The 25,681-nt window shown below is 34.9% G+C and overlaps 1 protein-coding gene across 2 annotated transcripts in view; it reads right to left on the minus strand.

Annotated features, from left to right (window-relative positions):
• KLHL1 (kelch like family member 1) overlaps window positions 1-25,681 on the minus strand; it is a 435,375-nt gene that overhangs the window by 24,802 nt on the left and 384,892 nt on the right. For both annotated transcript variants that reach the window (XM_049099352.1, XM_035704542.2), the window contains exon 8: window positions 13,498-13,660. In XM_049099352.1, coding sequence (XP_048955309.1) covers window positions 13,498-13,660 — 163 coding nt within the window. The remainder of the gene's footprint in view (window positions 1-13,497; window positions 13,661-25,681) is intronic.

Consider the following 25,681-nt stretch of genomic DNA (forward strand, 5'->3'; position numbering starts at 1 on the left):
ATGATAGTCACAGAGAGAGAGAGAGAGGCAGAGACATAGGCAGAGGGAGAAGCAGGCTCCATGCACCGGGAGCCCGACGTGGGATTCGATCCTGGGTCTCCAGGATCGCGCCCTGGGCCAAAGGCAGGCGCCAAACCGCTGCGCCACCCAGGGATCCCCCCTACTTTGTCTTTTTCCACAAAATTAACATTATTTATTATCTGTATTACTTAGGTAAATTTATTTAATACTTTCCATACTTTATCAATAGTGCATACTTTAGTATGGCTATAACCGAACTCAAGTTCAACTGCCGGATGTGTAGCAAAGGCCATCACTGAAACATGAAGTATGCAGCAAGGGAAGGGTTTATTCTAGAGGTAGTCAAATGAGGAGACAGGACAGCAAGCCTCAAGTCCACCCTTCTGAAGGAGTAGAATAAGGGAAATTCAAAGGCAAATGAAAAAAACATGGTTAAAAATTGCAGCTGAGAGTAATCCCATTAAATTTTTGGTTACTGGCTTCAGTCCCCACTGTCTTTTGATCATTCCTCATTCTTGAGGGAATTGGGATGATGGCTCATTTATTTATTTCTGCTGAAATGGAGGGAAGATTGTGGCTGGAGGAATGGCATGTTTAGTTCCAGGCTGAAGCCCAGCATTCTGCATGAATACAAAGCTTTGTACTTTGATTATCACTATATTTTATCTAGGGCCTTAGGGAACATTTGTTGTAACCAAGTAGTTTGTTGTACTTGATTTCTTCAGACTAGTTCTCCTAAATAGTAGTTTCAGGTCCATCAGAGTTGTGCTAGTCCAACCAGGGTTTCTTTTCAATGTTCTACTTGCTGATTAGGTGTAGGCAACCTATAGATTCTTGTCATTTGAGTGTGATGAGTCCATGGCTTAATTCCTTGTAGTTTCACTAAGGAACGGGCAGTCACCAGTGCCTCATAAGGTCTTGTTCAACAAGCTCAGAGCTGGCACTCTGGGTGCTTGCTCTTCTAGGTCTTGAATCTTCCAGGTCTTTAGGATTCCGGAGGCTTAAGGGCATATCTGTGGGGTACATCAACTTGCTGTATTGAATGTACCTGATAATATCTAATTCCCTAATGTAAGCACCATCACAGACTCCTAAGTCATGAAAGTGTAGAAAGAGTCTTCCACATAACATTTCATAGGGCCTTAATCCAAACCTACTTCTAGGAGCTACTCTAACCCAAGAAACTTTTTCCCAAGTTCAGCTGGTTTCTTGACATATCTTTGCCAAAGTTCTCCCCCTCCCCACAGCTGGGTAAGGTCTCGAGAAAATGTCTAATTTTCATTGAATGCCCAAGGCACTGGACATTGCTTGTGTGACTTTTGCCACAAATGCTGCTCTACTGTTGCTCTAAATTGTTAGTGGCTATCCAAACCTGGGAATGATTTTGCTTAAAACTGTTTTGATAACTTTTGAAGGTCATGGAAAGGCTTCAAACCAGCTTGTATAGGAGTCTACAAACATTAGCAAGTATTAAAAATTACCTGTTATTTCTGGCATCATGGTAAAGCCTACTTGCCAGCCTTCTCCAGGTTCAGTGCCTCTAAGTTGTTTACACTTTTAAAGCTGGTAAGAGCTCAGTCTTAGGATTGTTTTTAGCACAGTGTCACATTTTTGAACAATTCTCTGAAGACAAGGACCCGCAGTATACTTCTGGATCCATTGAAGAGTAGCATTTCACACATAATAGATGCTTTGGTAAATTTGGTTAATTATTTCTTCCATTAAATGTTCTAGGATAAGGATTAAGTATATTTACAGTTGTTCTGAATGCCAGCATGGTGTCCAAACCCCATTCCTTAGCTCTCCTGAGGTCCCCTGAGGAATATCGGGGTTGTTACTTAGTTACATCTGTGTCTGGTACTAAAATCATTACAGAGATTGGTTTTGGAATTTTTGGATGGACTGCCAACTCGGCAACTTAATCTGCCTAACTATTCCCTTGGGCTATCAAGCAGTATAATTTGTGTGCCTTCATCAGTGGACAATAGCTGATGGGTCACTGCTGAGTTCAGCTCTTCATTGTCTTTGATCCATAAAACTGTTCCATCCATAAATATCTCAGTGTCTAGACTTTCCAATGGAAGATCCATCAAATTGGGATGGCTAAAATAAACTTATTCAGTGATTTGTATGTCTTTGATGAACTTCCTGAGTGTCCTGCAGAGCAATAGGCATGAAGTTCATCTAAACATGGACCGTGTGGGAATTTTTCTCTGAAGTTTACCTTAAGTTGTTTAGTATCAGTTTCCAGGGCTTCAGGAGAAAAAAAGAGCAGTTTTAGTTCTTGGCCATTCCAAGTCAAGAGGATGGTAAAAAATCAGAAACATTAGTTTGGAGAGTTTTGTGAGATATTTAAGAAGACCAGAAGAATTCAGGATCCAGTCCAGTTTTTTACACTCAAAGACAGCTATCTGAGCTAGAATATCCACAAAGTCATGTTACTGAAACCTAATTTCATTCTACAATCACCCTCATTTCCAAAGTTAGCCAAATTAAAATTAATTTATTTGTAAAATAAGTCAAATTTTAACACACTTGCCTACATTATTTACATAAGCACAATAAGAATAGTGATTGACCATATAGTTTTCTTTATCTTTCCTTTTTTCTTTTCTTTTCTTTTCTTTTCTTTTCTTTTCTTTTCTTTTCTTTTCTTTTTTTTCTTTTTTTTCTTTTCTTCTTTTTTCTTTTTCTTTCCTTTCTTTCTTTCTTTCTTTCTTTCTTTCTTTCTTTCTTTCTATTTATTTATTTATTTGTTTTTTGTCTGCTTTACTGGAAATTTTCATAAGGAATTTCAGTCACTCAAGGCTAAGAAGCCAAGCCAAATAATTGCTATCAGGCTTTTTCAGCAATACCTGTAGATTTAGGTCTTCTACAAGTCCCCCAAATAGCCTGAGGTTTCTGTATCTACCAGGAAGTGATTATCTTTATTCCTCTGATAAGGCAGCTAGGAATCTTGTAAACAAAATACCAGGGGAATTTTTCCAAGGGGCTCCATTGGCTACATAAAGGCAACCTTAGTTCCTTAAAACTATATGGTCATATCTGAGTCTATGAATATCTCCTTCAAAAATGACTGTCAAGTCAAAGCCTTGCTAAAATAACTAGGGTTTCCAATTGTGTCCTGTCACAAGAAGCCCAGATTCTTATTGAATTTATGCAAATAAATACATTGTCATGAAAATATAAGAATACACGCTAAGAATTTTTGAATTCTGGAAGGATCATGGGAGAAAAGATAAATGTTTCATATTTGTTTATAAAGAAATATTTCCTGGGACACCTGGGTGGCTCAGCAGTTGAGCATCTGCCTTCGGGTCAGGGTGTGATCCTGGGATCTGGGATCAAGTCCCACAAGGGGCTGCTTGCAGGGAGCCTGCTTCTTCTTCTTCTACCTGTGTGTCTCTGCCTCTCTCTCTCTCTGTGTCTCTCATGAATGAATAAATAAAATCTTAAAAAAAAAAAAAAAAGAAATACTTTCCAAATTTCTGTAAGTAATAGATACCCTTGTTCTGGAAAAGCAAACTAGAAAACCAGCCATGTTCTAAATAAGAGTCTCTTTGAATAAAGTTTTTCCATTAATTCTAAAAATTTAGTTTTGTTTTGTGATCTTAAAGGTAACAGAGACCCTTATTTGTCATTACAGTGGAATTGACAAGGGAATTCTGTGACATACAACATTTTAATAATTAAAATTGCAAGTGATGACAGTTATACCAGAATGTATCAAAACCTTAGGGATTTTGTATAATTTCTGGAACAGTTATAACATTCAACCATATAATAAAACTTAAGAAGAATTATCATCACTTATCTGACAATGCTTCCCATATTTCCAAAGAAATAAGCCTAAATAATCCAAAGCACTTCATTAGAAGTTGAATTTTGGGAAGTTTGTGAAATATCAGGAGGTTTTAAGCACATGCTTAAATAAGATTACAGATCATCACAAAACTCAATGATTATCTATTTAGCCACGGTGGCAATAAGAGATTCTAAAGATAAATGCAGAGGGTTACTAGATGTTAACAAACTTAGCTCTTTTAATATTGAGAAGATTCAACTTGAAGTAATGAAAGACTTCATAAAGACAGGAATATAGAAATTTATTTTTTCAAGGCAGATTAAAGAAAAACCTTTGTTTACATTTTAGAGCAATAATTAAGATTTAATAATCGTCTTAACAGAAAAATCAAATTCCAATTTTATACTAGTGCACTTCTGATATTAAAACTCCTTTATTCCAACAGAATGGATTTTTAAAAAATGTATGCATTTCCTCCTTCATTCCTTCTTGTCATCTCCCATGTTGATATATACTGATTGAGACAAGGTCATCCAGGGCATTGCATGAATCTGAGTTCTTGTGCTAGATGCTGGGATGTGCTGACCAGAATCTCTATCAGGAATGAAGGATTCTGAGCTGTAGGAATGCTGCCAACAGTCCTCAGCTCTCAGTGGCCATCAGGGATCACCCTGACTGAAGACAGCTGCCTGGCCAAGGGCATGCCCTCTGCCCAGGTGGTCACATCTTATGACTATTATCAAAGTCTGGCCCTTTTGCCTGAATTTAGGATAGTTCTGAAGGGTAATCCAAGTTTTGGAACTCCTCAGAGAATTAGTTAAGGCTTCTGGTGATACTGTATCCTTGCTCAACTTCTGCCCAAACTCGCTTTCTTACACTTCCTTCTTTTCTCTAATAAACTACTTTACATACTAATCTCCATAATCTTAGTGAGCCAGGACCACATACAAAATTCCTTTCCAAAAGTTTCCTTCTCAAAAACCTTCTAGAGCTACCCTTTTTACACTCAGATTTTGTCATAAGTTTTCCCTCTTTAAATAACCAGTCTCGTTTCCCTTGCATACATGATTGTCTCTTATTTCCAGTAGTCTTAATTACATTTATTAAAATTACTTACATCTGTTTATTTTTTTTAGATTACCCATAAAACTTCATGAGGCATTAGACAAAGTCCAAGTTGTTTTGTTTTGTTTTTTCTTTTCTGACAAATTTTGCAATGGAGATAACATGAGCTTACTTAACTTTCAGTAAGCAGAAGCAGAATAAAAATTTCACATGTAATGCTGATAATTCTAAAAATATGTCCATTTTAATTAAAACAACCTTAAATTGATTTAGCTTTAATACTATTTTCCCAGATCATAGGTGTAATTACTTACCTTTAAATTGAATAAATAGAATTCCTTTACAAATTAATTTTAGCAATGCCATCCAGAAGTAGAGAAAATAGGTCACATTCTCAATATACGTGGAGACATATACAAGTATACAAACAAGATGTAAGCAGCATGTTAAAGTCCATTTTCCAAATAGCTCCCTTTTACCACATATTTTTTAAAAGATTTTATTTATTTATTCATGAGACACACACACACACACACACACACACACACACACACACACACACAGATAGAGACACAGACAGAGAATGAAGCTGGCTCCATGCAGGGAGCCTGATGTAAGACTTGATCCCTGGAACTCCAGGATCATGTCCTGGGCTGAAGGCAGACACTCAATTGCTGAGCCACCCAGGCGTCCCTTACCACACAAATCTAATTTATTTGGTACACAATTAATGAGTGGTTAATTGGCCATTTTCTCTGGAGTCTAATAAATATTGTAGCCAAGCAGTGTTGAAAACAAAACAAAACAAAACAAAACAAAACAAAACAAAACCAAAAACGAACCCCCCAAAACCACCAGACTGTTAAGTCTTGGAGAAGACAGCCGGAAGGGCTGCATGCAGGGATCAAACTGTCATTCTCCCTTCTCCAGGGAGAATAAGGCTGTTTTTTTTACCATATGCTGCAGCAATAAACAAACCAAATGAAGCACAGAATATCTCTGTGAGCTATGGTTCCTCCCTAAAAGTCACCTGCTGAACCAAATGGCTTCCTAGACAGCCTTTCTTAAGCAAGAAAAGGAAGTCAAGAGATCCAAAACCCCATATTCAGAGGCAGCCAAATGGTTGGAAGAATCTAAGTGAAACTAAACGGGAGGAAGGAAAGAGTAAATTCACCTGCAGTTGCACAGGAAATATTCATTAAGAGATGTCTGTGCAAACTGAAACCAAAACCATTTCCTTGGTACAGTAGGGATCCCCCTACCCCCACTCGCTGGGATGGTTCTTAGGACAGAGTCTAGGCTGCTGCTGAGACTCATCACCAGACTCCTGTTGGCAGCTGGGGACCTACAAACCATGGCAAAGAGCTCCGGCCCAGCTCACCAAGCTTGTGACTGAACCCAAGTTCTTCTGCCCCATGTGCAGCCATGACAGTCACCAAGACTTGGCATATGCAGAAAAGCAAAGGTCTATTCCAGAGGCAGCCAAACAAGGAGACAGGAGGGCAAGCCTCAAATCTACCCTTCTGAAGGTTAGGAAAATTTTAAGGCAAAAGCAAAAAGCCTGGGTAAAACATTGCAGCTGCTGATAGTAGTCTGCAGCTCAGAGAAGTTACACTTTTAGTTTGTTGCAGAAAGTGCTTCCAATACCATTGTCTCCATATTTGAAGGTTTTGCTGAGTAAGTCTGTGATATTAAATATAATTTTCACTGAGTATTGTTACTCAGAAAATATGTTCAGACATCCCTTCCCTTGCATAATAAAAATATAAGAATTCGACAACCCCTGCTATATAAAACCTTTGAAGCAACTCCCTGGATCCAGAACTCTGTCTGATTCTTAGTTTCTCAATTGATAGAGAACTCTTTAATCTAATCCCAAGAGAAGTCTTGTCAGTACTGCTGTCAGAATACTCCAGCATCTGCCCTTCACTGAACTTTTTCTTGAGAGGTTCTTTTTAGGGTATCTGACAGTACAGTGAGCAGAATTTCAGTAAGCTTACAACAGGCTATATGATTGCTCTTGTTCCTGCTTATTATGAATGTTGATTCATGTGGCAAATGTAGTTTGAGAGTTGCTGACATTGTAACATGGCTGGCAGGCAGGTTTTGTGTGGAAGTCTGATAGCAAACAGCAATCTTTATTTATTAGAACATGCCCATTTTATTTTCTGAAGAAAACTCTACTTGTAATTATGCACAGTAATTTGGGTCAATTAACCACATTCCAAAACTTAGTAGAATTCACTGACCCTAACTCCTGGCAGAAATGGTCTCTACTACCTTCATCCCTCCATGTTTCCTTGCCAGCTCCCACACTAGACCTATTACAACTTTTCATTTTCTTCCTTTACTGTCTCCTATTTCTCTAAAATATAATGTAAGTTCTCTGAGGGCAGATTTGATCTGTTTTCTTTGATATATCACCATGGCCAGTATCTGTTTATAATTTTTTTTTAATGAATTAAGTACTGGTTTCCAATTCTTGAGAGAAGGTGATTCATCTATAGAATTTGTCAAAGAAAAAGCACCTAAGTTCCCCTGAAATAAGATTTTGACAAATGGCAGAGAAAAGTATTAATCATGTGTCTTGGAGACACAAAAGAAGGAGAGATTAATTTTAAATGAGTGAAGTTAAAAAAAAAAAAGGTATATGGAATGGTACAGAATAAACTAGGCTTTGGATGATGGAAAATAATATAAATTGTATGATTTACATTTTACTTAGGTAAAAGAAGATCTCAATGCATTTTTAGTACTTCCTGACATTATTATTCTCAAGTGCAATAAACTGAATCCTCCTAGTATTGATCTTGCCACATGGAATTTAATGCACATAGAGAACCAGAGTTGTGTTAGGCTGAAGTTGTGTCACTTTGGAGAGATTTCAGAAGTATCCAAAGATCAGGTAAAAATCTGAGGAGAGAAACTAAGTGCTTGGTGAGCAATGCACAGCCAGGAGTTATTGAGAAAACACAATGGAAAAGAAATCGAAGTAGAAAGATGAATCTGTGAAAGGACAGAAGTATGTGGACCATGTCTGCATGTTCCAGTAATCTGAGCGATTCAGTTTGGCTGGAGCATAGGGTGGCTGTTGAAGAAGTTGGTAAGAGCGGAGACTGGAGCAGGAAGGTAGGATCTCAATCATGAAAGATACTGTATTCCAGACTGAGAGGAATCTGGCAGCAGCCATGCTCAATACGAAGCCTAAATGATTTGTCTGCAGTTGCTCTACGTTCTAGTTCTGAGGCATGGTTTGTCAAATAACCCCTTTGAACTACCGGGATACACTGTATCCAGTCTACTAGTGTGATGAGACACCAATAATTGTATAGTTTTCTCAAAAAGTTGTCAATTATTCTTCAGCCAGAGTAATCTTTATAAATGCAACCACGCCACTGTCCTTTCTGAACTTTTTATAACATATTTACCTTAGCTAAATTGTAGTATGACTTGGGATCTTTCTATCTAGTCCTTTGTCTCTCCTGTGACAAACTTAACTTTTCCTTCTTCTGTTTGCATTTCACACTCAGGGACTTGACCTAAATTATTCCTTTTCATTACAATGCTCCCCCACTTTCTGGAAATCTGTTAAATCAGTTAAGTCCCACTTAACTTAAATTTTTTTTTTCTAGGACAGAAATTACAAACTTCCAGAGAGTATTATTAGCCCCAAGTGAGACTCCTCAAACAGTTTTATTTTCTTATGTGTGACTCTAAGATAATAAAATTTTATTACAAATTGCTTATCATATAAAAACATATGCAATTTCGGTTCCCATCTTTAAGAAAAAGAATATCAAAGTTTGAATACAAAAATAGAAATAGGGTCTTTATTGGAAGGTACCTTGCAAATGACAGCCCCTGAGGCTTAGGTTACTGTGCTAGATACTGGGACGTCCTGGAGAAAATAACAGACACTGACCCTCATTACGATTCTTTAAGCTGTCTGAGTTTTTGGCTGCACAGACATTACAACTGCTCCATGAGTATTAATAACATAAGGTTTTGACTGAATAAGCATACTCAGTTTAGCCATGGTGAATCATGAAGCAAACCCAATTGTTTTTATCTGTTTCCCAACTTCTCAAAGGATCTGTCACATACATATATTAAAATTTAAGCTTATTTATGGATATGCTCATACAGTATCAGTATCTGCTTTTTGAGCTAACTCAGGAAATAAAGAGAAACAAACCAGAAAGATTTTTTTTTTTAATCTATGAAGTTCAGAAGAATCAAGCAGAGAACAAAGAAAAAAACAAAATGAATCACTGGTACAGATCACTGGGGAGTCTGAGATTGTATATGGCCAATCACACCATTCACTGTTTTGTTGGGTTTCCTTCACTTATCAAGTAAGTCTGTTGGCTGTCCTGGCATAAGATGACATAACTACCATTTGGCTTAGTCTGTCTTTTTGGAAGACTGAACCAAAATGTTTCATGAAATTAATATAATTTTTGCCCTTGAATTTATCAGAATACATTCATTAATGTTAAACCAGGAATCAATTTCTTATTTTTCCACAAACAGTATTATAAAGAACTAAACTTAAGAGGGCTGTTCACTGGCTTTTATTTGTCTTAATTGGGAAAATTTTTCAAAATAATCTTCAGAGAAGCAAAAGTCAGGTTAGCATGACACATTAGTGAGACATGAAAGCAAAACAAGAGGAAAAACCACTTCAGTAGAGATGAGAAAAAGATAAACAACTGTCAGAGGGTGATGTTGAAACAATTTCCTGCTATAAGTCTGAAGGTGAAAGATCACTTTCTAGTAATTATGTTTCTCTCTGAGTAAAACAGGAAAAGCAGCTAGACATTAATAGACAGTCATTACACCACAGAATTTTGAGGTCATTAAATCACACCAGGTAGAAAACAAAGATACCCAAATGAGAGCTATACTATTTTCATTTAAAGGAAAAAGATTGTTTGAAACTTAAATAATTTAAAACATTTTCATAGAATAGGATTAAATTTGGGAAAAATGTATTCAGTTAAAATGTGACAATTTCAGGAATTAAAAACTAAGATTAAATACTATGATGCTCTGATATTTGTTATGAAGAATGGTATTATTGTGAAACAGGATTTCTTATATTACATAACCTAGCTGACCAAAAAATACAAGAACAAGAAAAACAATCCGAATGATGAATCCCATGTATAGCCAATTTAAAAGCCAATTTGAAGGTGGCATTAGAAGAAATTGGACATATAATTTACTTATAACAACATGTGAAAATGTGCTGTAAAACTGTCCATTAAATCTTTCATTTGTTAGATTTTATCCTGCCTACTTCTGATTGAGTTTGGAAAAGACTTAAAACAAAACACACACATATTATTATATTTCAAAATAAAGTTTTAGAGAAAGATCACAAAGCTATAATGTAAAGCAATTATTAGAAATTTAGAATAAGGAAAGTAATGCATTAAAACTTTGATAGTGTGTTTGTGTGTTACAGAATACATAACAGAATAATGCATCAATGAATAATATAATGAAGGGGTAATGATATTTGTCATTCCTTTGAACAAATTTACTCTATTAATGAGATATACATTTTCTAAAGAAAGTAAGGAATGAATCCATTAGCATCAATGAAAGTGGTAAGGAAAAGTTACTAATAAGCAAATGGACTATTACTTATAAATAAATATTGGGAAAAGCATAAAGGCACAAAGGCGTATGCTTTCTTGTATAGGAATTATGAACATTAACATTCAAGAGAAATAATAATTTTATTATGCTAAGTTTTACTATTTGTGAATAGATACACCTGCGAAAAAGTTTAAAAAAATATATACTTTATGTTGAATAATGTGAAGTTTTGCTATTAATTTCCAAATTAACTGCTTTTTAAATAAAAATATTGTAATGCTTAAGGAAAAATAGTCCTTTTAAAAGGAAAGATAAATATAGGTAGAAAATGATGTTAATAATACATATTATTAATGAGTAAATATTTGAATGAGAATGTTATGAATAAATTGAGTAAAATGAGTATACTGAGAGTAAATGAGTAAAATGAAAATATTAACACAAATGAAAAAAACATTTTCTATGATTGCTATTAAAAGGTGTAACAGAGTGGGGAATGGGATGTACCCAATTTACATAGAAACAATTCTAAGATATTCCTTTCAGATAATTTTAAATGAGATAGGGTGGAGAGTCAGTGATAAGTTTCAATTTCCTTTTCTGACAAATCTCAGTATAATTAAGAAGCTATTGGAAGAACACATCTCATCACTTTTTTTACATAGCAGTCTACCACTGTGGGATTAAAGAGATCCATATAATTTTAACTCCTATCCTTCCTACACAATGGTTTTCCAAAGCATCAGTGATGGTAGGACTGTGGATTTTTCTTAACAGCTTTACCAAAAACAATCTAGCAAGAATGTCTATAGAGGTTATTTGGTATTGAAGGCAGTTCTAGTAGAAAGCTTGATACATAGATCTATGCTATAGAAGTATAGCTTACCAAACAAACCAAAATAAATGAAACTAAATTGACAGGTAGCAATTTGCTTTGGCTTTCGATGATTTTGCTCCACTTTTCCTTTCTCATCAAATAGATTTTGAAACATTAGTGGATATGGACATTAATTAAACTTCGAACAAAATATTTAAGAGTAGGATTTTGAGACAGCACATTCAGTTGAAATAAGATAGATATGAAGTAGATAAGAAAGAAAATTATCAAACGAGATCAGGTAAGGAAAATTAAAATGCAAAAAATTCATCTGCATTGAAAATAATAAAGCCCACAAACAAATGACAATAACTGAATCTGTGACATAGAAAAAAAAGTCTCAGGTTAAGTGGAAAAGAAATAAATTACTGAGGAGAAAAGAAATTAATAGCTATGGAATCAGAGCTCAAATGCACATAGAATCACTAACATGAATACTAATAAAATATATTTCCCAAAACTAAAGGACTCAAATAATGGAAAAAGGAACATTTTTAAAATTAATTCTCAATAGATAAAATAGTAAAAGACCTGTTTGAGATTGTTAAAATGAATCTCCAAGTATTAAGTTAAAAGAAAGAAAAGTAGCTATCAGATTGTATCCTGGTAATTTTTTTTTTTTTACCCTGGTGAACATTTTGAATTTTAGGATGAATGTGCAAATTATTAAGTTATTCTCACATTGTCTCTTCTATACTGTACTTCTCTCTTCTCTGCTGTACTTTATGATGTTGCACATGCAATTCTGCAAACCATTTTTATGATTTGCCACCTGGTTCTATTTTTGGCAATAATGAATAGAAGAGGGAAACTGAAAGACTAGGGGTTGGGGAGATCGTCTTGTTGCTTTTTGTTTCGTGTTCCTATAAGTATCACCTCATTCTTTCTTTTTGTAGGTGGCAGTTGTTAATGCAAAAATCAACCTTATTGAGATCCCTCAGAACCATCAGCACCAGCTAACTGGCACCTTCTCCCCAGGGCTCAGGTCCCAGGCTAAGGAGTCCCTCTTTCCCATCCCAGATACCTGCACTAGCTAACCAGTGGCCCAATGACAGATGTCTGGGCTTCAACTGCGTAGGTTCCACCTCCAAACTTTAGTATCTTATTATAATCTCTTCTTTTTGTTACTCAACACTAGGGGAGGTAGTTGTTTCCTTTATTATTATTTTTAAAGATTTTGTTATTTTTCCATGAGACAGAGAGAGAGAGGCAGAGACAGGCAGAGAGAGAAGCAGGCTCCCTGCAGGACATCCAATATGAGACTCGCTTCCAGGACTCCTGGGATCACAACCTGATCCAAAGGCAGATGCTCAACCCCTTAGCCATTCAGGCACCCTGTTCCTTTAGTTGATACATTTATGATGTAGTGTTCTCTTGTTGACTTTTTGGTTAACTAATCAAACTTTTGCAGTTGTCCAGGACCAATGTGTTATTAACTTTGTTTAGGGCAGGAGGTTCTCATGGGAGTAAGAGGGAGCATGTTTTGTCATCCTCACAGGATATTAGGCAATGTCTGGAGACTTTATGGTTGTCACACTGGGATAGAGGTAGAGCTGGCATCTAATGCCTAGAAGCCCAGAATTCTGCTGAACACCCAGCCATGCACAGGACAGAGCCTCACTTCCAATAAAGGATTATCTGGCCCCAAATTTCAGCAGCATTGAGACTGAGAATTCCTGATTTAGGGCTACAGAAATGGAAATGGTGGAAAGTGAACACACTAGGTATAGTCATGCAAAAAATATAGACTAAGCACCAAACTTTTAGTAACATTTTGAATAACATTTTGAAAGCTCTTCAGATAATTTTACAAGAAAGTAAGTAAATATGCAGATCTTTAGTGGAAATAATTCTCATGGAACATATTTGATGCTGCTTTAACTGGCAATTAATGTGAAGTTTTAGTTTCTGTTTTATGTGGAGAGACAACCAGAACAATATGCAGTCTTTGTCAATTATCCAAGAAGACAAATTAAATTAAAAAAAATAGCAATCTTAAAATATTTAAAGAGATATTTATTGAGTCAGCTTACTAAAAGTTATTTTAAAAGAATACTTACTCAAAATTTTTTTTTCAAAAAAAATTTTTTTTTTTCAGATAAAAGAATAAAAATCTACTCACTTGCCATTCAACGCTGCTACACCCACTGTGCTTCGGGCAATGGACATACTGGCTACAAATGTCCATTGCTGACTCTGGGGGTCCCACCTCTCCACGGTGTTCAGATAACTCCAGCCATCATGGCCTCCCACAGCATATATAGGACCTTCGAGTACTGTTACACCTAAAACATAGGATAAATGAAAACTAAATGGGATTTATTTCACACTGAGATTCTTAAAAATCAGATTAATAGTAAAAACTATGATGTAATTCAGAGTAGGCTCTAGCTATCACACAATAGCAGTGGGGTAGAAACTATTTACTATTAATTGTATCATTTTTATTAAAGTGAAAAAAAAGAACTAAAATAAATGAGATCTAGATACTTTATAAAAGAAAATAAATTTTCTTATTTATATCTCTATGAAGAAGCAAATTCTAAAACATCAGAAATGCTGTATATTATGCCTCTACTTTTGAAGAACATTTCTATACTGCAGTTTGAAGTAGTTTATTACTTTAAGCTATACTACCTTAAAGCAATGCAATATTATCAATTTGAAATTCAGGGTAGGATTTTCTGTGTTTTGGCTTCTTGGTAACTTCATGATAAAGTGATCTAAAGGTTAGAAAATGATGCATTTTTTATTATAAACTGAAATCACTAAACATTAGCAATTAAGACATATTAATGAGTCATCAATGGAAGGGGATTATATACATATATAATATATATATGTATATATGTATATGTAAATAGCTTTTCCACTATATTCACTTCTTTATAGATGAATTTTCTTAAATGTTAACAATTGCTAAATATTTAAATATCAATTTAATATTGGCTGAAATGATTTCATTATATATAGAGAAATTCTGATAAATTTTCCTCCAAAGTTCAAAGTCTGATTGTCAAGGGCTTTGAAGAGTCTGTGATTTTACCCTACTTGCCAGCTGATGAATTAGACTGCCATTAATTTACGTATATTGGTAGAAGACATGAGATTCCTGGGTCGGAGGAAAAAGATAGTTCATTACTCTATATAATAACAGCAATAGTCAGATATCACTTTTCTTCTTCTTCTTCTTCTTCAAGCCCCAGTTCCAACAGGATGACCCAAGGAGGATGACCAAGATGACCTTACCATTTCTCTTAGCTTGACCAAAATTTAGACAAGATTCTTCTTGTTTCCAGGGCCCTGACCTCATTTTCCTTAGAGCATTTATTTTAGAAAATGTGTAATTGTACATTATGTCTCTGTCCTTTCTATATGGAAATCTTTTTAAATGCCTCTCACTTGTGTTAAAACCCAGGACCTTTTTCTCAAGGAACTATTTCTTTGAAATGTAAACTTCAAGAAAATATTGAGAGCCTAACATCAGTTGGCACCTTGCTTCCAGTTCTAAAACTACCTCTTGTCATGAAGATAGAAAATTTACCTTACCTTTGAGCAAGACCAATTAGCAAACAGGTTGCCTATGATCCCCTGCACCTATCTGAGCTCTTTTTTTTTTTTCTCCTACCTGAGCTCTTAAAAACCCTCCTCCCTTTGTTTTGGTGAGGTTGAGTTCAGCCTCAATTCTGGCCTCTCTTCCCTGTTGCAATAGCCTTGAATAAAGTCTCCCTTGCTTGTTAAATTTGTCTAATGCATTTTTTGCCTTGACAAGGATCAGTTGGAACTGGAACATGCAGTGGATTGTATTATGAGAAAGGAAATAAATTTACAATGATCAATAAACCTATCACACAATAGCAGTGGGGTAGAAACTATTTACTACAGAAGGAGATATTATCTTCATGCATTTAAGCATGTCTGCCTTTCACTTTGGAAAGAACTCTCTCTATTTTAGCCTTTCCATTATATTAACATCCTTTTAGGCAGTCAATGCCTTCCTGGAAAGTTGTACAGAAATGTGAGAGACCTTTGGAGAACTGTCTTTTAACACAAACCTGAAAATAAAATAACTTATTGTTTATTCATTCATTCACTCATTCATTTGAATGTCTATTATGTGTCAAGAATTGTTCTTAGTACCAAAGATGCAGTGCCAAGAACACAGAGTTGAACAAGGCAAACAAAGTTCCTGCCCTCATTGAGTTCATATACATTGATCAATGAATATTAACTAAAATGGAATAAGTACATTATTCACAGTGAGCAAGTCCTTCACACATATCATACAATTATAATTCAACAAAAGTTAAAGTAACTGATTAGGATTTCAAAAGCTCTCATACATATATTCCACTTAAGAATGCTATTTTACACATCAGTAAATAGATACTTATATGGAGGACATGGTTCTGACTCAGTGATTGCCAAAAATCAAAGGGCATAAACTTTTGATCTTTCTTTAGACAGCTCAAAGTAAGAGGTAGGAATCAGAAGGGATGAATAAATGTTAAATATTTGGGGGAAATTTCCAAAGGATATGGATATATCTTTTGGGTTTTTTACAGAAGCATGTACAATCATTCACATGTCTCAATGATAATTAATTATAATAAGACAAAATTAAACATCGGTGAAGTTTTTAAGGATCTATCCATCAGAAAGGGCCAGATATTAGCATGAATCTAATGAATTTGGATTTTGTTTCTAAGAGCAAAGGGAAATCACTGAAGTGTTAATTAATGAGGGATATGATCACCACAATACTTATTTTGGTGGTGTTGTAGCAAATGGATTGGAGTAATTTTAGGGTGGCAGTAGAGAGGTGGTTAAATTGCAGTTATCCAAAAAGGAGAAGATGGTAGCTTGCACTAGTAGGTTAAAGAATAAATACAGAAGAGTAGAAATATTTAAGATTTATTCTGATTCTGGAGGTTTGTTGTTAGAACATGCTAATGGATTGGATCAGAGTATATTAATAAAAAGGACGATTCATGGACAGATGAATGAAAATATTGAGAACTACATTTTGAAAATATCATGTTTTTTTGGGCTATTGGACATCTAAGTGGGGCATTTTAAAAGGCTGTTTAAAATACATGTCAAAAGTTCAAGTCAATGTTGGAGGTACATGTCTAAATTTTGGACATATCAGCAATGATATGGCATTTAAAGGCATAGAATCAGATAAGGTCACTTAAGAAAATAGTATTAAGAGAGAAGGTAACAGAGACCAGAATCTAGCCCTGAGTGACTTTAATATCAATTATAAGAAAAGAGAACGAAAGAGAGAAGAAATGGCCAGATGGGTGGAAGGAAAACCGGAAGCTTTTGGTATCTGAAAATAAGAGTGGAGAGTGTTTTTATGGGGATGAGGTAATCATCCACTTGCATATTTCTGTCTGAGTACAAATTTCTATTGGGTTTGGAAAGACACAGGTTATTCTCTTTCAAAATAAGTTCTGGAGTATCATACTACAAGTTATAATACAATCCGATAACTACTTAATCAAATATATATCCTATAAAAATCATTGATATGTGATTTGTTTTTTTTAACTGTTTGAGATTGACTTTATGAACATGTTTCAGTCCTAGAGTGTAACATATATAAATTGCCACCGATTTATGAACACTGGATGCCTTACAGAGTGATTTGCGTATTTTGCAGCTGTGATGATAAGTGGACCAGAATAATTTCAAAATTGGAATGATACATTCAATTTCTTTCTTATGTTTACCAAAATTATCTTACAGATGCAGTAAAGCAAGGTTCACAGTGTAAAAAATATTCTCCTGTGCTTTGTTCAGTAACAATATTAAACCTGCACTAAAAAATACTTTAATTGAAATATTTTCATATGTCTTATTTTCTCATGTCTCATGTCTCATGTCTCATATTTTCATATGTCTCAATTGAATGATTATTTCTGATAAAGAATCTCAAAATGTCTTTTTAATGTTTTATGTTACCAAATTATACTTTTTGAAAACACGTAATTACTTACATATTTTAAACTATAGAGCCTGCACATATTATTCTCCTTAAGACCTCTGCTGTAAAATATTTAGTAAAATTTTCCTTTAGAGGGACACTTGGTTGGATCAATGGGTTAAGCATCAGACTCCTGACTTCAGCTCAGGTCATAATCCTAGGGGCTTGGAATCCAGCCCCGCACTGGGCTCTGTGCTTAGTGCGGAGTCTGCTTGTCCCTCTCCTTCTGCCTTGCACCCCATTCATGCTCACTTTCTCTCTCTCTCTCTCTCTCTCAAAACAAATAAATGAATCTTTAAAAAAGTAAAATTTAATTTTACCCACATAATTTACCTTAAAATATTTATTTTACTATAATCCATGTAAATACAACCAGACATTTATTTTGTTCTCCTAAAAAAGAAACTTTTCCCTGCACTTGTTAATATCATCCATTTAAATATCATCCATTTAATATATTGCTAAATTTGGGGCACTTGGTTAAGTATCTGCCTTTGGATCAGCTCATTATCTCAGGGTCCTGGGATTGAGCCCCAGGTCAGGCTCCCTGCGTAGCAGGGGAGTCTGCTTCTTCTTCCTCTGCTTGTGCTCTCTCTCTCTCTCTTTCTCTTTAAGATTTTATTTATTCATTCATGAGAGACACACACAGAGAGGGAGGTAGAGACACAGGCAGAGGGAAAAGCAGGCTCCATGCAGGGAGCCCAATATAGGACTCGATCCTGGGACTCCAGGATTATGCCCTGGGCTGAAGAGAGGCGCTAAACCGGTGAACCACCCAGGGATCCCTCTCTTGCTCTTAAATAAATAAACAGATAAAACTTAAAGAAATAAAATATTGCTAACTTTATTCGAAGCTCTAAACTTTTCCAAATTAAAGAGAACATATTTTAATTAAAAACTGTGATAACAGAAAGGCAGTTTTTAGTATTGCTTTTTTTGTTTGTATTTTTTCCATTAATTGCATAATCTCAAAAGTATTAGCTTGTAAAAAATGATATTTCCTTTTGTCTATGTAGAATATTTATTATTTATTTATTTATTTATTTTGAGAATATTTTTAAGTGAATAATAATACATTTAAATTTCTATTAAGTATACCAAATAAATTACTTTAATATTACTAATTATTATCTTATAGATGTCTCAATATTTTTAAATTATGAGGAGCTTCAATATGTATATTGTCTTCTATTTTTTTAAGATTTTATTTATTTATTTATGGGAAACACACACACTCAGAGGCAGAGACATAGGCAGAGGGAGAAGCAGGCTCCTAGCAGGGAGCCCTATGTGGGACTTGGTCCCAGGGCCTTCAGGATCACTGCTTGAGTCAAAGTCAGAGACGCTCAACTGCTGAGCCACCCAGGCATCCCTGTATATTGTCTTCTAGACATGCATTTACTTTTTATCTTCTTTTATAAACTGTTTTTAAAAATCACCTTGAAGTATATAGTAACACCTAGTAAATACTTATAACTAATGATTATGGTGATTTAATTACAGTGTTATCAAATAGTTTTAGTTCAGAAGCAATAGACCCCTAAATAATAGTTCATTTAGGGATATTTTTGTTTTGTGCAAAGAGTTAAGCAAAAAAAACCCACACATAATTGGGAATGGAGAAATAGATAAGTAAAACATATATATTTATATATATTCTAAAATATTCTCAATGATATTAAATATATATCCATGTACATATACATGTATATGTGTGATATGTGTGTATATATATAAATATAGTTTCTGTGAGAATTTATCCAATATTGTATATGCATATAATATATATGCAAATGCTTTCTATGTAATTATGATATAAAATACTAATAGATTAACACATATATAATTTTTAAATGTTGATCATAGGCAGAATTAAATGGATTATGTTGCATAGGGATATTTTCATGCAATCCTACAAAATCATGTAGGCTTAGATATATTTTTATTTTCGCTTGATCTGCAGAGAAAACATACTACGTACTCGTGTTGTATCCCATTCTCTCCTTAACTGAGACTGTGATTGTCAATCTTGGCTGCCCATTGAAATCACTTGGGAACCTTTGAAAAAATACTAATGTCTGAAATAGAAATTCTTCTCTGACTGGACTACTGAGATGATGCCTAACCACAGAGATGTTTCAAAGTTCCCTAGGGTGAGAACTCTGAATCCTTAACTGGGTTCTCAATCCTGATTGAGAATGACTGCCACAATAGAAAATGGCATTTGTACTAGAACCATTAGGTCTCCAACCAGTAATCTACCTACCTTATAAGTTGCTAAGATCTTTCATGCATGTTGTTTGTGTAGGGGCAGATAATATGGAATCAAGGTTGTCACTGAAGTTTAGTAGTCAGCCAATATCCAATTTTGCTACCATACAGTTTCCATTTCTTGGATTCATTCATCATCCATCCATTTTTCCACTAATTATAACTTCTATCAGTCCATTTCCTCACAGACTGCCCAGTGGGTTGAGGAGGGGAGAGGTGTAAATTAATAAAGCCCACAAATAGGTGCTACCTTAATATCTGTCCATAGGATAAAAGGCATTTCTTCTCCAAAGTACAAAAGTGATGACTGAGCTAAAACCTGGGGAAATATTAGGATTCATTTGGGGGTTAAGGAATTTTAGGCAGAAGGAACATCATATAAAGGCCTTGGTGGTAGAAAGAAGCAGAGTCTGTCTGAGTTGCTGCAAGAGGGCCAGTGTAGCAAGAAAACTGGACAGTTAAGGGATGGGCAGTATGATATACAGTCAGCCTGAAGAGTTAAAATACTATGCAGTGTGGGACCTTATGTGCCCACAAGAATTCTTTTTTTTAACCCTAAGAGCAATGTGAAACTACTAAAATTTTTAAAGCAGAGATATACAACTGCCTTTGTTTTTCAAAAATTCCATGTTTAATGTGGTGTAGAGAAATGAGCATGGATGAGTTTATGCCAATCGTATGTGGTAGGAGTTAATAGAAGAAAAAAATGAAAGACTCAGGAAATATTTTCAAAAGAAGATATATTTATTGGATCCCTTTTCTAATACCCCTTCTTCAACCATTCTACCAACACATGTCTGTTTTTTGTCTTTTTTAAAAAAATACATCCTGGCCATGTGATTTGGAAATGTTACTTAGCCTCATGCCTCAGTTTTTTGATTTGTACAATGGAGCTAGTGATGGTACCTACGCCACAGGGTTGTATCAAGAACTGAATATAATAATATATGCAAAGCATTTAGAAAAGTATATGGCACATATGTAGCATTATGTAAGTATCCAAGATGATGAAGATTATGGTAGCAGTCTATCAAGACCCTAAGTCTTCTCATCAAATTTCAGTCTATGATATCAGGGTAGGGATATGGGAGAGACTTGTGAAGAAACTAGTTAAAGATTTAAATACACTCCACTATTCTATATAGTCTCTGTTTCTGAGGGTTCCATTTATGTTTAATCCCTTGTAAGCAATTTAAAATACTGATTGAAAACCTCCCGCAAAAGAAAAAAAATACCCTCTTTAAATATTTTGCCAAATAAATATATGTTTCCTCCTATGAAAATCCTTGGGATGATTTCATATAATATTTACTCATTGTTTAAAGTAGGAATCTACTAATGTTGTATACATCTAAAGAAAAATAAGCAATCACAATAGATTTTGAAGGGCTATTCTTCTAAATGTTAGCTTTCCTTGTTGCTATGCATTGTTGACTTTTAAGGCAAAAATTATAATCGAGGTAAGACAGATAAGTGTTATAGAAGCTGTGGGTTATAATTGGGTGATTAGAGAGGGTATCACAGAAGATGAGGGAAGTGAACTGTGGTTTAAAAGTTGGCTCTAATTTTCTCACAGATGTAAGTAAGACATTGTAAGAGAAGGGAATCATTTGAGCATGACACAGAAGTAAAAAAGCTGGCTACAAATGACAACTTTAATCAATTGTTATGCCAACCATAAAAATGTGCCCACCTCTAATTGACTATTGCTTTCTGCAATCACCAAGGCCACGCTTGTTACCAACCATTCTCAGACAGTGATTGTGCATGGTGAAGGTGCTAATGCAGGCCCATTCTTATAACACACAGGGCTCTCTGTATTGAAAATTTGCCTGTAGAGCTCCCTTCTGGGGCTGGCCATACTGTTTTTAGAACTAGGTTGTAGTCAGAAGCTCTTTCTACCCAATCCCTATACTCCATCTTCCCCTTTTCTCTTCAGAGAAGTTAGGTCAAGCACAATGGTCTGAAGTCTGTTTTACCCTCTGGATCTTTCAAGGCTGTTTTCTCCAAAAAAATCTCTTGAACAGCTAATCCCACCTTGGTATCTGCTGCTTAGTGAACCCAAATTAATACCGTTAAATTAATACTGTTGTTAAAAGAAAAAAGGTTGTAGATAAAGTTGAAAAAAAAAAAAAACAGTGGGGAGGGGGGCAGGCAGGATATAGAAGGCAGTTTAATGAGTATTGATTTTATTTGATTTGATTTTTAAAGATGTATTTATTTATTCATGGGAGACAGAGAGAGAGAGAGAGAGAGAGGCAGAGACACAGGCAGAGGGAGAAAGAAGCAGGCTCCATGCAGGGAGCCCGACATGGGACTCAATTTCAGGTCTCCAGGATCAGGCCCTGAGCTGAAGGTGGCGCCAAACCACTGAGCCACCCACGCTGCCCATGATTATTGATTTTATGTGAGACTCTGAGGAAGGTTTCATGCTAGAGAGTGGCATCATTAGAATTGTATTCTAATTAGATTAATCTGACTTCATTGTTTAGATCATTGCAGGTAATATGTGCAGAGACAAGTGATAACTGCCATTAAAAAATCTTTTCTACTGTCTAGATGAATGTAAGGAATATGTCATTGTGTAAATATGGCCTTTGGTATACAACTAGTGATATGGGACACACATCATGGAGGAAGTACTGAAAGAACCAGATCTAAATTTTACTATTCAATATAGCTGACAAATCAAGATCCATTAATGCAGCAAATAAGAATATTTGTTGACATTTTTCACAACAGAAATTCAGAATTTAAGGTCTCCTACCTGACTACTGGCAAAGATATTGTAAATTCAGCTGATGTGATGTTACTATCTAAGCAATTGTCCTACTCAAAGGTTGCTCTCTACTGCATTATAGCTAGGGTCTACTGAAACAGATATAATACACTTTATTGCGTATGACAATATCAGCATCTTGAGGTTTCAAGCTCACTTTCCTTAATGACATAAAAACATTTGAAAATAATTGTTCTTGAATGATACCCTTTAAAGTTACCTTTAAAGGTAAAAGGAGCTGCTCTCCTTTTTTTTTTTTTACATTTCTTTTTTTAATTTATTTTATTTTTTATTGGTGTTCAATTTACCAACATACAGAATAACCCCCAGTGCCCGTCACCCATTCATTCCCACCCCCTGTCCTCCTCCCCTTCTACCACCCCTAGTTCATTTCCCAGAGTTAGCGGTCTTTACGTTCTGTCTCCCTTTCTGATATTTCCCACACATTTCTTCTCCCTTCCCTTATATTCCCTTTCACTATTATTTATATTCCCCAAATGAATGAGAACATATAATGTTTGTCCTTCTCCGACTGACTTACTTCACTCAGCATAATACCCTCCAGTTCCATCCACGTTGAAGCAAATGGTGGGTATTTGTCATTTCTAATGGAGCTGCTCTCCTTTAAGGAATGATAGGATGATTAAAAAATAAATGAGACTCAATATAATTTTAGAACAACCAGTTTCTCCCAGGGTTGTAGTACTGTTCTCAAAGATATACGGTTATGCACAGAATGTTAGTATTGGACGTAAAAACAAATATGTGTGATCCAAATTACATAAAATGCCAATACACTTTTTTCCTCACTTATTTATAATTCAATAAGGGAAGGGGCATATCTAGGCTTAATTCAGGCTTAACACATGCCTGATTATGTGTTAACATCTAACACATATTTGAAGTTCAAAGTATTTTGGCAAATGAATGAATTCACAAATTTTGTGTCCTATGAAAATTTCCATTGTTGTCTATTTTCTGAATGTTAATATCTTGCCTTCCCAAATGGTTGTAAACTGTAACAACAAGGTCTGTGTTTTATATATGTACTCCCCAGAGTACCTAATATAACACTGCCAGTGTGTACCAACAGCCTCTCATACTTCCAGTCTTGTATTCTTAACAGTGCTCCCTGAAAAATCATGCTAGCATGAACACAGTCAGTCAGGCACTTTCTTGCTAATACACTTGTTTTATAGATTCCGTTGTTGCACATTGATTCTCCATAACCTGGCCTCATTCCACCTGTCCAGGCTTAATTTTATTGCATTTCCAAATCCCTTATCATTTGATGTATTATCATTACCCATATGTTCCCTGAACTTTAACATTCTGTACTTCAGCTCATCTAATGAAATTGTGTCCCTTTCAGATCTAATGCAAATCAGAAGCTTTCTGAAGATTTCCCATGCTTTTAGTAAGTTTCTGTCCCTCCTTTATCAATGACTCTGCAAACTTTTTTATTTGAATTCTCATTTTGAGATATAATATGTGTACTAAATACTTTATAAATATATAATATCCAGATTATTTATTAAGTACCAATATATGCATTTCCTATTTTAATTATATTCTACTATCATAAATTTAAAATATGATGGATACCAATTAATAAAGATACTGCTTTAACATGATTGTATTACTTCTCTATATTTGTATTGACTTTAAAAGTAATTTAAAAGAACAGTAATGTGGAAGTAGTTAATTTTCTAAAGTATTTCATGCATTTCATTCATTAGGATTATCTTGTCTCACTTTTATGTATAGCTTAGTGATTATACCTTATTGATTACATTTAAATAACTGCTAAATTATATAAAACTGGGGAAATGATTCTGATTTCATGCTAAATGAAAATGAAATAGGTGTGTGGTGGAAAGATCATACATTTTGAAGATTGTTTATATTAAGCCTAATCATTTATTAACTGTGTGATTTTGTGAAAATCCCTTAACCTCTGATTCTCACTTCTTAATCTTTAAATTAGGGATATGAGCTCTTCTCTTTGGATTGTTCTAAGCAATAATTTACATTATGTTTTAAATCTCATAATATATATGGTGAACGTTTCAGAGCTAAGTTATTATTTTTGTATTTTGTACCTATGCTTTAAATGTTGAAGTCTACGGTTAAAATGATATTCCTGTGGAGAATATCAATTTTCAGGGGATTCTAGGTATAATATGAAACTATTTTATGGACTAATGTATTTCATATAGCATTCATATAATTTCATATACTATGAAACTGAAAATAAGGTGAAATATTTCACCAATGCTAGATGTATTTGTATCTAAGTCAAGCTTCATTTGCAAGTTAATTTCATAGTATACAATCAAATTAAAGGGAAGTGCTTTGGGACCATGATAACTTGAACAAAATTCTCTTCCTCTTTACTTCCAACTCCAAATTTTTGCTTCTGGGAGGTAAAGAGGGATGAAATTTTCAGGCTACTGGGCAGAAATGAGGCTAAAAGATTGCTGGGCTTCCAGGATATAGGCTGGATAAGTTTCTAGAAGACACACTAGAGTCTATTGGTAAGAGTCATCAAAAAGCAAATCCAGCAAAAAAGTTGGCATCATAGATATTGATCCCTAAAGAGAAGGCTGACATTTATTTCAAATGACTTTTTGGATTTCCTTGACTTTGGCTTCCCAAGAAGCCAAAAATGTGTGGAACAGATGGCTTCAATCTTCTGAGGCTGGGACAGTATAAAGAATCTGCAGAACAGGGAACCTCTGCCTATCCAGTATCCATAGCAGAAAACTGATGGTTGCACTGCTTCTTCATAACAGACCCACTGAGGTCTGAGTCCATGATGCCTTTCTCACCATCTGTCAGAATTCCACAATTAGGGCACTCCAGTCACCTAAATCTGAGACACAATGAACTTATGAACAATAGTTCTTAGATTAATCAAGGAAAACTTTAAAAATTATATATACATATATATGATATATAAATATATTTTAAATAAATATAAAATATAGAAAAATATAATTATATATGTAATAAACATATTTTTAGTTAAAAATTTATGGGGATGCCTGGGTGGCTCAGTGGTTGAGCTTCTGCCTTTGGCTCAAGGCATGATCCTGAAGTCCAAGATCAAGTCCCATATCGGGCTCCCTGTGAGGAGCCTGCTTCTCCCTCTGTCTATGTCTCTGCCTCTCTCTGTGTGTCTCTCATGAATGAATGAATAAAATCTTAAAGCAAAAATTTAAAATAAAATTATGTATTAAAATATATTTATATTTGCATGAG

This window comes from Canis lupus, chromosome 22 (assembly GCF_003254725.2).
Source record: "Canis lupus dingo isolate Sandy chromosome 22, ASM325472v2, whole genome shotgun sequence".
Lineage (NCBI taxonomy): Eukaryota > Metazoa > Chordata > Mammalia > Carnivora > Canidae > Canis > Canis lupus.